This window comes from Tiliqua scincoides, chromosome 3, assembly GCF_035046505.1.
Source record: "Tiliqua scincoides isolate rTilSci1 chromosome 3, rTilSci1.hap2, whole genome shotgun sequence".
In the NCBI taxonomy this organism is placed as follows: domain Eukaryota; kingdom Metazoa; phylum Chordata; class Lepidosauria; order Squamata; family Scincidae; genus Tiliqua; species Tiliqua scincoides.
The window spans coordinates 134,640,327-134,654,120 of record NC_089823.1 but is presented as its reverse complement, the minus strand read 5'-3'; the positions used below and the strand labels follow the sequence as shown (position 1 = coordinate 134,654,120).

The window sequence follows — 13,794 nt, the reverse complement described above, 5'->3', positions numbered from 1 at the left end:
CTGCTGTAACAGAAAAATGAAGTCAAAAGAAACCGATTTGGATTTGGAATCCTAATATTGCCTGTGCTGGCCTTGTAGGCATCTCACCATGCCCCAGCAGCTTCTGTTAGTGCCTTCCACATACTAGGCATCTTCCAGGTACCTGCTTTCCCATGCTTCTGAAAGCAGGCTGTCCTAGATGTGACTGAGCTACCAAACCTTCTATAATGATTCCTCATGATTTGCAAACTGAACAAGCCCAGCTGATACTAGTGGTTCATGCCCTTCTAACAATGATCATATTTAAGCTCTTCAGCTTTTATGCTAAGAAAATTTACTGAGGTTTCCCTGATGTGGGTTCTAGAACACTATCCTATGCTTCTTACAAGATTATCCCAAAACGTTGTAAATTAATATGGCTCCCAGCATGCAAAAGCCCTTACGAGAGAGATGAACAGCTTCATGACTCAGTCGTCCTGTACATTTAATGCAACAACCAGCTCTACTAGGTGACCCCACAGGGTCCTGCCAATGACTTTATTCTGACATAGCTGATCCCACTGTTTTGCCAAAAACTAATGGACAGCAGAGGTTGAGTAACCCTTAACAGAAGTTAGCATGGAGACTCCTCACACCATCTCCTCCCCACTTTAACTGTAGTGCTTTTGTGAACAGGTGCACTCAATCAACATATCTAAGTCTTGCAGACAAGACAGGGAATTGTGCCAATCTGAGGTCTTATCAATGCTAGTCTTGAAAAAGCAGACCATCAGTAGCACCCAATAACCCCCTGATGTTAAAAATGTCCATGGCAAGGAACTCTCTCTTTGAGATACTTTCTGTTACTCTTCCTGTGTGACCATACACGAATTGTTGGAGTTGCTTTGGGAAGAACTCTTATTCAGAAATGAGCAAAGAGTATTATTTGGAGCACAACTCCGGAGCTGCCTTCATTAGAACCATTTCCTCTCAACACCCAACATTCACTGAGACTGCAACCTTAAATGCATTTACCCAGGAGGAGGTTCAATTGAATTCAATAGGGCTTACTTCTGAGTCGGCAAGTATCAGTTTGCATAAGTAGAGGTGTTTGAAAACGGTGGTTTATTTTTCTTAGAAGTAAGCCCAAAGTGTTCAGTAAGGTTGTAATCCTATTTTACTCACCGGAAACAAACACTAACTATAAGTTACCAAACTGTTTGAAAAAGGCTCCTGAGAAAACCATGCTGCCCACTGTGAAGTTGCCTGAATGGTTTGCTGAGAATTACAAGACAAAGACCAGACTTTGTACCCAAATAGGTTGCTTTTAGAGGAGAGAAAATCCTTCCACTACTTAATTTAAAGCAAAAGCCTTCATTAGCATGGGGAAGAGCATGTTAACACTCTTGATGTCATTCCATGTATTACTATAGGCTTATGTTAAGAAACATTTTCCCTCCCCTCATTAACTATTTTATAAATGCAAGGTGTGTGTGTGGGGGGGGGGGGATGGAGAAATATCCGTATGCAAGAGGAGAAAGGTGTGTGAGATGTATGGGGGCAAAAATAACAAATTGCTATATCTTTTGAGAATTGCCCCACAGGCCATGCATTTTTATGTTCTTAATCATTATTAAACGACTTCATGTCACATGCAGCCTGGAGAATGGCTGTGTCCTGACACAAGAACGAATTACAAATGAAATGGAAGATCAAGCTGTATTAGAGGAACTGCCTCTGGGAAATGAAAATCTTTAATTCTCTTTTATTATTGACATTTATTTGGCTGCCACGAATAACAACACGGCAAAGAGATTCAGCTATGCTTGTGTGCTGAACAGCTTATCCTTGGGCTCAAAACCAACTTAACATTTATCATGTTTGCTTATGTAGCTGACACTGTGGCATACACTTCTCTATCCATCTTGAATTTATCAGGCATATTTTTAAAAGGGGAAGTACATTCCCTAATTTAACTTCATTTCCATAAGGAACAAGCAGTACAGCTTAGAAAATGTCAGTCTTTAAATAAGCTCCTAATTACAAAAAGGAATATCCATGGATTAATGGATATCTTATCAGTTCTAGCTTGGAGAATGAATCAAATACGCACTGAAAGAAGCTACTAATGAACAAATGTTACCTAATATCATTTTGGTTCAGTCAGCCATACAAAGCAGTGGAGATAGTTCAAATCATGAAGAATCTTCCCAGAAGGAATAGTCACAGATTCATTTAAGAAGAGAGACAACTCTTGCCCATGTTTTTAAAAGGCGGCTTAAGACAAAACCAGATTGAGAGGGGGGGGGGAACTATACTCACAGACAGTGCAGGAAAATACATTACTGTCTGTGAGTATTGTACAAAGTCAAGATTCAAAAGCCTATTGTGCATTGATTAAAATGCATACACATTCATTAGTTGTCTAGTAGCACCTCTGGGGCCTGTACAATTCTACCAATCTGCTGTGATTCTCATGTAAATGTCACATTTGTAGATAGCGTGAAGTGCAAGTGTGAAACGAATGTTTGGAATTAAGGACAGGGAATCAATACAGTATCAGGAAATTAAACCTTAAAAGAAATTGGAAGCTGGAATTGAACTGGTATGATCACATGTTGGACAGTTGAGATAGGAATCAGGACTGGAGCTAAACTGGCAGACATGGAAAGGTGCTCAAAGAAGGAATGCAAAAGGGAAGAGACCTGGTTGGACAAGTTAGAGATAACTTCTGGAAATGTGAGAGCTGAGCAACTTACAAAGTAGAAGTAGCAAAGACAAGGAGCTAGCTAACAATCCAGAAATAGCACGGTAGCCAATCAGGATTCAGGTGATGCTTGGATAATCAGGAGTTGTTGAGTGTGAACTTATAAGAGGTCATAACAACACTTATGTTATTGGCTTATGTTTGACTGAATAGCTCTTTGGGTGCTATAGTCATTAACTATGGGTGAATACAAACTGCAGAAACCTTGGAATTAGATTGGAGCCATGCTTTTTATCTTTTTTTATTTTATTAAAAACAAAAAATTAAAAAGTAAAGATATTGCAAGTTGTGTGGCAAGAGCAGAGATCTCAAACTACATTTCTCTGCTCTACTACAAAATCATACAAAGTATTAGCTATCAAACATAAACAGTCTACTACTTTTTAAGAAGTAAATTTTCAACACAAAAAGAAAAATTAGAAAAACATAAAAATTAAATCCCCTATCTACTCATCAAATCCACAAGTTATTTGGCCCATTTTCCCCTCAATGCACAGGAAGTCCATGAATGGTTTTCAATTGTCCATAAAAGTTTTTACTGACTTGTCTTTAAAAATTGTAAGTTTATCCATTTCTGCAGGAGCCATGCTTAAGCCATTGCAACCTCTGGAAACCATATACTTTCTTGAATTCCAGTAGTTTGATGAAATCTTTTCTTTGCTTCACCCCTCCTTACTATGATTTGTCCCTAACTAGTCCTATGTAAGTCCATGACTTTGTGTACCTTTGCTCAACGATCTCCAACACTCTTTCTCTCGATACCGAGCTAAACAAACGCATCGGTAAAGCAGCTACCACGTTTTCCAGACTCACAAAGAGAGTCTGGTCTAACAAGAAGCTGAGGGAACATACCAAGATCCAGGTCTACAGAGCTTGCGTCCTGAGTACACTTCTGTACTGCAGCAAGTCATGGACTTTTGCTCCCCCCTGCCTTTCCCCCACTACCCAATAGGGTAGCAAGCTACAGTACTGTTTAGTCATGAAGTGCAGATTGACAAAATTAAAGAATGCGTCGGAGGCAGACAGTCATATTTGCAATGCTTAAATTGGTATGTCATAGATCATAATTTCATCCCCACCAGAGCACCTTTTTTAACTTGTTCCTCAGAGGACTGAAAAGCTGCCAAGTGGGAAAAGTTGAAAGTGCAATTTTCTGCTTTAAAAAAAAAAGCAACTGGAAATTCACTTCAAGATAGGCTAGAATTTATTTCCTCATTGTTGTTACTGAAAAGAACTAGACTGTTTTCAGCAGCTGTCATATGTGTTTTTGTCTATGGCACAGATAATTAAGCAGATAAAACTGAAGTCATAGAATCAGAATAAAACTCAATTAAAACAATATTTTCAATTTGCATTGTAAGAAGCAGCCTATAACACATATATACCACTGAGCTATAGAACATGCTTGTGATATATTGTTTGCAATCTTGTATCAATTGCGTACATTTAAAATGTACCAAAATCTGCATCTCAAGTGACATACATAATACAATGAAAATCAATGAAAAGCAACACTTTGGTACAATTTGTATCAGTGTATCATATTTTTAAAGAAACTCTCAGGTTACTGTACCCATCCTGCAGGATTACCCATAAATGCTGTAGCTAACAGGTGCTCATCTAATCTCCTTTTACACATCTCTGGAAAATTAGAGAGCTCACCCTCCAATTAGTTCAACTAAGGGCACAATCCTAACTAACTTTCCAGCACTGGCACGGCTGTGCCAGTGGGACATGTGCTGCATCCAGCAGTTGGGGGGCAGTCATGGAGGCCTCCTCAAGGTTAGGCAATGTTTGTTTCCTTATCTTGGAGTTGCATTGCCCTTATGTCAGTGCTGAAAAGTGGGTTAGGATTGTGGCCTAATTCTGTTTTGTTGCAACTTGAACTCTCATCCTGATTCCTCGTTCTAGTCTTTTTTGCACCAGCGTTTTGGATATTTGAAAACTGCTAACTCTTCATCCCATCTTCTTTATCTAACTGCAAATATGCATATCATCCTTTACCCAAACATTTTGTGTTCCTAGTTCCTAATAAACCTTACTGTCTCCTCTGAACTCTTTGATTTGTCTTCATCTTTTTTGAAATGTGATGACCAGAAGTTGGCAAAATTCTGCTAAGACCTGCTGCATGAAGTGCTATTACCTCCCACCTCTGGCAAACAATGCTTTAAAAATGAAGTACCTGTAGCCATTATAGTGTCATCCTTCCCTTGGGTGAACACAATAATTCGTTGTCTTTTAAGGTTCACTTTTGGTAGGGCTTGTGCCTTTTGGGCTATCTCTTTAATGTCCTCAGTCTGATAAAAGAAGGAGAAAAAAATTCTTGTAAGCACTGGAAAGGGCATCAAACATGACATCAAAATCTTGTTAGCAAATTGTAAGAAAATTATTTTGTCATTATATATGAACGTAGACCTCTGTTTTCAGACAGTTTGCTATTAGGACCGCAAGATTTCTCATAGGGGAAATAAAGCAAACACTGCAAACACAATTGGAGTATAACTACAACAGTGTTTCACATACAGCTTTTCAGAATTGTTACCCTGCTAAGAAAATATCTTCTCAGTGACTCAGCAGAGCACACTCTCATACCAACAGCAGTCAGTGAAGTAGAAGACACTACTTATCACGGTGTCTTCTATTTCTTACATGCCAGAACCAGTATTTTTTAAAATGCATCGTTTTGCTCCTATCAACATTGAACTGTATCTGCCATTTACTGGCCACAATTATGAGATCCTTCTGTAACAATTCACAATAACCTAACAAACTCAAGGTGCAATCCTAACTTGCGATGGAAGCAGGCAGGCCAGTGGGCCTACAGTGCATCTAGCACAAGTTTGGGACCAAAAGTAGCACATCCTGACGCAAGGGGAAACCTTTTCCCTTACCTTGTGTCGTGCTGCAGTGGCCCCAATGGGTCTACTGAGAACTGTGTCACCTGATGAGGTGGCGCATATCCGAGCAGTCCAGTTATGCCATGCTGTCCTGGAACAGGGTCAGGATCCGTCATACCTGCAGGATCCTGGCCCCGCCTCCTGCTCCCTGCCCCCGGGAATGCCTGCTGCCCACTTTGCCCCTGCCCTGAAACAATTCTCTCTTGAACTCCTCCCCACCCTCTCCACACACACAACCCCCCCAGACTCCTGCAGCGGCCGAGCTCAACTGACGCAACTCACCCTTTCCCCAGGGCCTGCATCAGCACTTTACAGCACTTTTGCGACACTCCTGGACCAGCGCAAGGGACTTGTGTCGGCCCAAGTGCAAATCTGGATTGGGCCCTTAATAATTATAAACTATTTGGCAGCATTTGCAAACACCGTTCCACTCTATTCCATGTAATTAATTCTTACATTGAGTGCAAGCGAGCAAGCAAGATCAGGGTAGTAAGAGTGTCTGAAATACCTAAACCAGTGTTTCTCAAACTGTGGGTTGGGACCCACTAGGTGGGTCGCGAGCCAATTTCAGGTGGGTCCCCATCCATTTCAAGGTTTTATTTTTAATAGATTTGACTTGATGCTCCCATGGTATGTGACTGAATTTGGGGAAATGTTACAGACCTTTACTTTTAACAAGGTACTATGCATGATCTTTTAACAATGCTAAGTGTGGGTAGGATTACAGCCTAGGCTTGCTAAAAATCTTCCTGCTTGATGATGTCACTTCTGGTCATGACATCACTTCAGGTGGGTCCTGACAGATTCTCATTCTAAAAAGTGGGTCACGGTGCTAAATGTGTGAGAACCACTGGCCTAAACAGTTCACTCCATAGCGAATAGAAATTGTCTTTCTTGCCTGTCTAGATGCTGATTCATAAAAGAACATTCCCATTTATGACAACTAAGTCTCAGAGCTACTAATACAAGAGTGATGAGGGAATATAGTATTCTTCCCCCAACCTTGCTATAGTCCTCAACCCTTCATACAGTTTTCGGTTCCGTCTATAGTCATCTTTATTTAGGGGAAAAATACACTGCGTCTATCCTCATGGGGGCAGCGCTGTAGCTGACAGCCCCGAAATCTGGGATGGTGACATTGCAATGTCATGCAACACTACAATGTCTCTGGGTTCTCCTGGTAGAGGAGAGTGTGGCGGCAAACAGGGCAGGGGATGGGCAGTCTGGGCCGGGGAGGGGGGCAGGATTAGTGGTGCCAGTGCCATCAATATCCTATCCCCCTTCTCAGACCTGATCCCATAGCATAGGCCTGAGTAGACCCCTCTGCGCCACAGAAGCTTACCCCTGGGTAGGGGAACAAATGTTCCCTTACCCAGAGACCTTCTGGACTGCCCCCCCAATCATAGGATGCAGTGGTCACCATCACGGGGGGGGGGAATGGATACGATTGGGCTATGCCGCAAAGCATTATTTTGCAATAAAACGTCATTACAAGCAAGGGAGTGGCAACAGGATACAGACATCTTATGTACTTCCAAAGGTTACTTTTGGGCCACTTTGGGAACCTGAAAGCTGGACTAGATGTGCCCTTGGCCTGATTCAGCAAGGTTCTTATGGTCTTATTTCTATCTGAATAGAGAGTACAATCTTCAACTGATTAGTAAGAAAACCAAAACTTTAGGAAAGTAATCCTTATATAGAGCCATATAAGTTTATAAAATCAATCTGCCTTTACTTTTGCACTACAAGCTATAAGCAGTTATTTCTCAAACATGACCCTCATACATCTAAAACATCTAATTGGGTACAAACCTGCTCCAGAACTCATTTTCACTTTCGTGTTTGAAAGTACCAACATTCTCAATTTTTAGAATTTAGCAGAAATGTCATTTAAGTCATGTACCAGTGATGTACTATCATCACTGTATCATGATGGTACATCATGAGCTACGTTCATTATCTTGTACTCCAGCACTACACAAGTTGCTCCCTCACTGCAAATTCTTGAATTCATTTCTATGCTCACATTTTGTCCCTTTCATTTTTCTTAAATATTATTCAAAATACATAGAAATGCCAAATCATTAGAATGGCATGTACAATGACTGATCTTAACTGGCAATAAATCACTATTTGTTTAGAGCATTTGCAAGGGGATTAATTCAAAAAGAAAGACATACAGATTGGTTTTTTCCCCCAAGTTAGAATGCAAACCTGTTGTGCCTTAACTTTCTCCACCCCGCCTCACTGGCTCCCACTTTCAGGAAAATTCAGGAGTGCCATGACAACACATTATGAATTTTATTTTACTAGAAGGAACAGGGAGAGATGAAGCTGCAATGACCATATTTAGTGGTTTCCAAGTGACTCCAGTAATGTCTAATTCAAGAATTAGCTGAGAAGTACATAATAGGCATTTCAAAATTCCTCTACATCAGTGTTTCTCTAACTGTGGGTCAGGATCCACTAGGTGGGTTGCAAGTCAATTTCAGGTGGGTCCCCATTCATCTCAATTTTTTATTTTTAATATATTAGACTTGATCCTATCTTGGCATGTGACTGCATTGGGGAAATGTTACAGATATGTACTTTTAACAGGTTACTCTGTATATGCTTTTAACAATGATATTCAATGGGATTTACTTCTGGGTAAGTGTGGGCAGGATTGCAGCCTAGGATTGTTAAAAATTTTCCTGCTTGATGATGTCATTTCCGGTGGGTCCTGTCAGATTCTCATTCTAAAAAGTGGGTCCCAGTGCTAAAAGCATGAGAACCACTCTCTACATGATACAAACAATTGCAGCAATGTATTTTACTGAATCTGCTTTTGAGCTATACAAAACTATTTTTTATGTAGGAATAGTACAAAATTCTTTAAGCACAACTAGAAAAGCCCTCAGTGATACTTATCAAACGTTATACATCATTGTTGGCAGATCTGATCTGTCACTTGCTGCCAAGCAAAATGGGCAATATGAGATAAGATCACAATCACTATGCACTTTACCAATGCACTGTAATAAAATCTGGCAGATTTACGATGTTCAGCAAAAACTCTGCTAAGAAGTATAAGAAAGTGCTAATAGAAAGGTTAATGCAAAGTGGTTAAGCAGACACTGGCAAAAGCATTTTGTCACTCAGTATGACTTGAAATAGGGCATGTTCCAGGTTTTCTAGAATGAAATAGAAACACAGAATGTTTTCTCCCTTCACTTCAACTTGGTAGACTCTAATTCAAGAAGTGTCCTCTATTTAAGGGAAGCCAAAATGAACCTTTACCTATCAAGCTTCACCTAATCAATTTCAAAGCATTGGATTGGGATCCCACTTATTCGGGGCATTCATCAGGCCAGACAAGATTGCTACAAACCTCTGCAGCAGCAAAGACCAAAGGCAACGGAAAGGTACAGATTATTCCAGTCATAAGCAGTGGAAGAAGTTGCTGAAAATGGCAGGATAGATTTTGCGAGGAGAAATCTCTGACTAAAAGAAACAATTTCTTTCTTGAACCAATTAATTGTAATATTGTAATGGGGTCTTCACTCAAGCAAATAGGCATCTACTATCTTAAAGTCAACATTTAATCACCCTTTTTCATTTACATTCCTTCCTTCCTTGTGTTTTTTTGGTTGTTGGAGGGGTTCAAGCAGGATTGGTTGGCAAGTGCAGGAATGATGGGCTACTGTCTTTGGCTCTTTTCAAAAACATTTTTGTGATTATCGTTGACTTATGTTTGTTAAGTCAACAACAAACAAGAGAGTCACAGAGAAATGGGTTGGGTTCACATCCTATTCGTATATAAATAAAAGGCGTCAAGAAAATGATTTAAAAAGAGGAATGGGAAAGGCTTACTCTTTTTACACTCTTCTGTTATACTAGGGATTTCAAATAAATGGTTTCACCCTGTGCTAAATGTAGAAAATCTACACAATCACTTTGGCAAAATTATTTTTATACTAATTGACATTATTCAAATCAAAATATTTTATATAATTGTACACTTTTCTCAATCTTCCTTTCTATAAAAGTATTCAATATAATTTATGTATAAAAAGTGAAATGGCACAGCATATATTTTTAACGCTTATATACTGATGGTAAAGATGTGCTTGTGTAAGATATCTGAAAGCAATCTAAATTGTGGGGGGGGGGAAGAGAGAGGACACAACAGATGTGCATCCCTTCTCCCTTTGTACTTGACCAGATCCAAATGAAAGTCTGAGATCAGCGTATGGTCTCCTAACTGTGCTGGTCTGATTAATGCAAATGGGAACTGAACAGTCTGAGCATCACCTTTCCCAAAGCATTTGCACGATGAACAGAACACTTAAGGAGGGGTAAAGGCAGATGTAAAAGAACAGAAAGACTCTTTGTGTATACAGGACCACTAAGTACCACTGAATACCAAATATTGATTGTTACATTATAATGTTTAGTGCATATTTGGATACAGTTCCCATCTTCTAACTGCCAGTTCTATAATTATTATTTAGATTTAGCACACTGATAACTCTCCAGAATCTCAGATATACATAGATCAGAATGCTAAACTCAGGATTAGAACCTCAAAAAAAAAAAAAAACATGATGCATGTAGCAGGCTAAACAAAAGTCTGAGACTGTGCGCATGTGTTAGGAGATTGCACATTTATACAAACCCAGATGGAAAACATCACTTGTGTGTGTTAACAAAAGCACAGCCCACTCCTCCAAAAGAGGCGGTATGTAAAAGGCAGGGCTTAGGTTAATCAGCTCTTAACAATTCCACATACAACCTTACTAAAATTCATTTGCATAACGATAATCCACATGTGGCAGAGTTTAAGTTATTTAAAATGGTGTTATATTTCAGTATTTAGTCTTGCTTCACCACTGCTTTAGGAGCAGATCCTTATAGAGTGTAATTCAGCTAATGAGGTTGCTTTTTAACTGCACAAACTGACAGGTCCCATATCTGCAGAGGCAGCTTGAAGCCGTGCCCAACCTCTCAGCTTCCCAAGAGGCTTTTCAAAATTCAATAAATAACATCTGTAGGCGATGTTGGGTGCAGACCTAGCAGAGTGCGTCATAACACTGAGCTGGCAGAACAAAGAAACCATGACGACTGCCAAGTTTCCATGGCAACTGCTGCGAGGCTTGGAGAGTATAATAGCACATCAATCACTGTCCAAAAGAACTTCATTATCAGCAAGAAAAAAAACCCTTTAGAATCTGTTTAGCGTGCAACTCACCTCAAAGCCTTGCTCTCTAGCAAAAGTGGCAGCTTCCTGAAATAATAATAAAAAAGAACAGTTAATTATAAAGTGCTAGATAATAAAGAAATAACACATTTGGAAGCTCACTCAGGCAGTCTCCTTTTACATAATTATCTCAATATGCCGACATGCAGTTGTTACTTGTGCCGAAAAGCCTGCTTCCACCCCTGACAAGATAGCAATGAAGCGTCAACACACTTCACAAATGAAAGAACTAAAATGCATGTTTTCCTCCCCACTGACAAAGTTACTTTGGACTAATGGCCTTTAACAGAAAAAAGGTATGGTTAACCACAGGACTTATCACTATTAATCATTCCTATAGCACTTCCCAAAGGCCACAGCAGTAAAGATGGAAATCTGAGTTACGCACGACATGAGGTTGCCACTGATAACAGCACCCTCAAGTCAAGTTCTATAATAATTTCTCTTTCTCTTTCTCTCACAAGGTTTATGATAACTTACCCTATGTTGTGTCATCATCACTTTGTGAGTTTCTTTGACCCCACCAGTGGTGGAGAAGCTTGTATGAACAAGGAGTAAATGATCCTTAATATTACAAGGGAGGGGAGGGAAAACTCAATGTGGGGGTGCCATTTTCAGCAGCAGTTCAGTGTAATGCACAACATGTTTCAGCATTAGTTGAAGAGGAATCTGAACTCAGGACCACACACTGCCACCACAAGTTTCTTTCTAATGGCTGCAGCTTTAGCAATTATTCACGATTAGAAACAATAATGGTGTCTTGCAAAGATTAAAACCAATGCTTAGGTTGACATATTTTAAAAGCCATTTGTCATGTATTTCACATTAAATAACCCAGATCACTTGTTTGTTTTTTAATAAATGCATCCCACTACTGGTGGCAGAATCAAAATGCTCCCTTAAAATATTCTGATGTCTTAATCGCAGTTTTAGGCAATTCAACTCTTCTCCTTTCCTCCCGGAAACATAAGCAGCACTGGAGCATCAGAACATACTTATTTATTATTTGCATTAGATTTTATTGGCTGCAATTAGGCTTTCTGTTTTTTATTGGAAGTATAGACTATAAGCAAATGATAGCAATGTTATTTCCTAATGCATTTTAAAGTTCAGAAATCACTGCAGATAATTGACATACAGTGTTTATGATACACATTTTATTAACTTTAGAGATCATACCATTTAAAGATAAAACAAATGCATAATATACAGTTATTGCTATATATCATACCTTCTAATGAAATTTCAATTTATTCTCTCAAGTATCATCATTTCCTCAATTAAGCACATGCCAGTTCATAATAGATAATAACCTCAAACAAATCTCCCTACCACGTATCCATTTAGTTTGCATATTATTATTCAACTACTCAGAGGAGTGTTAATACATGAATAGTCACGGATCCAAGCTGAAAACTAAATACATGCATCCACTAGGAAGTCCTCTTTTGCAAGCTCAACTGAAATGAATGGAAGGCATGCAACTGTGGTGGGGCTTGGAGAATTTCCCAATGCATTGTGCCCTTGTGCATGTTGAGTCTTCAGATAAACCCAATGATTGTTTGTCATTCATAATGTAAGGAGGCATTTAATCTGCATATATTTTAAGGGCACTCAAGAAAAGACATACTGGTGGATATTCTAAGAATCTGAAATAGGAACAAATTACTATTATAACAAGAAGCTGAAGTTTATAAAATCTGATCAGCTGAAAAAAGCACACTTCCTCGGGCTGATCACTGGACAAGAAGAAGTCGCAGCAAGTTAGCCTGAGCTGAGCCTGACGGAAAAACTGAATTGCAGCCATAACAATTGGGTGTCTGCGAGGTTAGCCACACTGACAATTTACTTACAAAAGAATTTTTTTTCTTGTACATCCCCGTTGTCAGTAGCATTTGCTAGCCCAGCTGTCAAGGCAAAGTGTAAGGTTCAAAGGTATCATGCAGTGTATTCTTAGAGCAGCATGCAATTAACAAAGCCCAGGCCTGGGGGGGGGGGAGAGCAGGGGGAGGAAGAAAGGAAGAGCCTGCAAACCTCCACTATAAACTAATGCCCTTAAAATGAATTACAATAAAATCCAGAAAGGCTTAGGTGGTACTAGGACACAGACAACACAAAGAGGGAAAAAATGTAGTCATAATGGGAGCCATATGGTCATAGAAAATATGAACAAGAACTAAATACCACATATTTGAGTTAATGTTTATACCCTCAATTTTTAGTCATGAAATTGAAATAAGAAGTTTGAATTTTATCTCAAGGGGAGGTGCCCTTAAAGATGCTGACATCTGTGTTAAATTGTTTTTCAGCCATGAATCCTGAATACGATATACTCTTGCAGAGTGCAAGCCTCTCACCCAGGTCTGGTCCCAGAAACACATGCCTCTTCAGGAGTAAGAGGCTCTGCGGGAATAGGGGAGTGGAGCAAGTACGGCCTGGATCTTGCCCCAGGCAGGAGGTCTCCTAGGCCTGATCTCACAAGCTCTCAGGCTGGTCACATGACCAGAAAGGGTGGGGTTGGCTGGGCTGGCAGCCCCTGGCCTGTCCCACAGCCTTTACCTGGCCCCGAAGGGATCAGAGAAGCCACAGTTAGGGGTGCCTGGCCCCTAGCTCCAGGAGGGAAGATTCCTGGCCCTCTTGGAGGGTGCAGGAGCCTCGTCAGGTTATTGGACCTCCTGGTCCCCAATATTGGGGAGACCTGAAACTGTACCAAAGGGCTGCCACCAGCACCAAGCAAATCACTGAGACCCCCCAGCTGTGGGGCGGCATGCATGCAACTCCAGGGGAAGGCATCACCCCTTTGCTGCGACAACACCACATTTCAAGCTAAAGACTGTGAACGGGGGAGTCATGACGTAAACAAGGCCCCCCAAATGAATGTAAAATCTGTGACCAAATTAAACGGCCCATCTCAGCCTCTCTTTTGGACTCAA

The 13,794-nt window shown here is 40.2% G+C and overlaps 1 protein-coding gene across 2 annotated transcripts in view; it reads right to left on the bottom strand.

The window, feature by feature from the left end:
- The window catches only part of ADK (adenosine kinase), a 259,891-nt gene that overhangs the window by 44,738 nt on the left and 201,359 nt on the right, over positions 1–13,794 (bottom strand). For both annotated transcript variants that reach the window (XM_066620531.1, XM_066620532.1), the window contains exons 8-9: positions 10,853–10,888; positions 4,908–5,022 (exon numbers count right to left, since the gene is read on the bottom strand). In XM_066620531.1, coding sequence (XP_066476628.1) covers positions 4,908–5,022; positions 10,853–10,888 — 151 coding nt within the window. The remainder of the gene's footprint in view (positions 1–4,907; positions 5,023–10,852; positions 10,889–13,794) is intronic.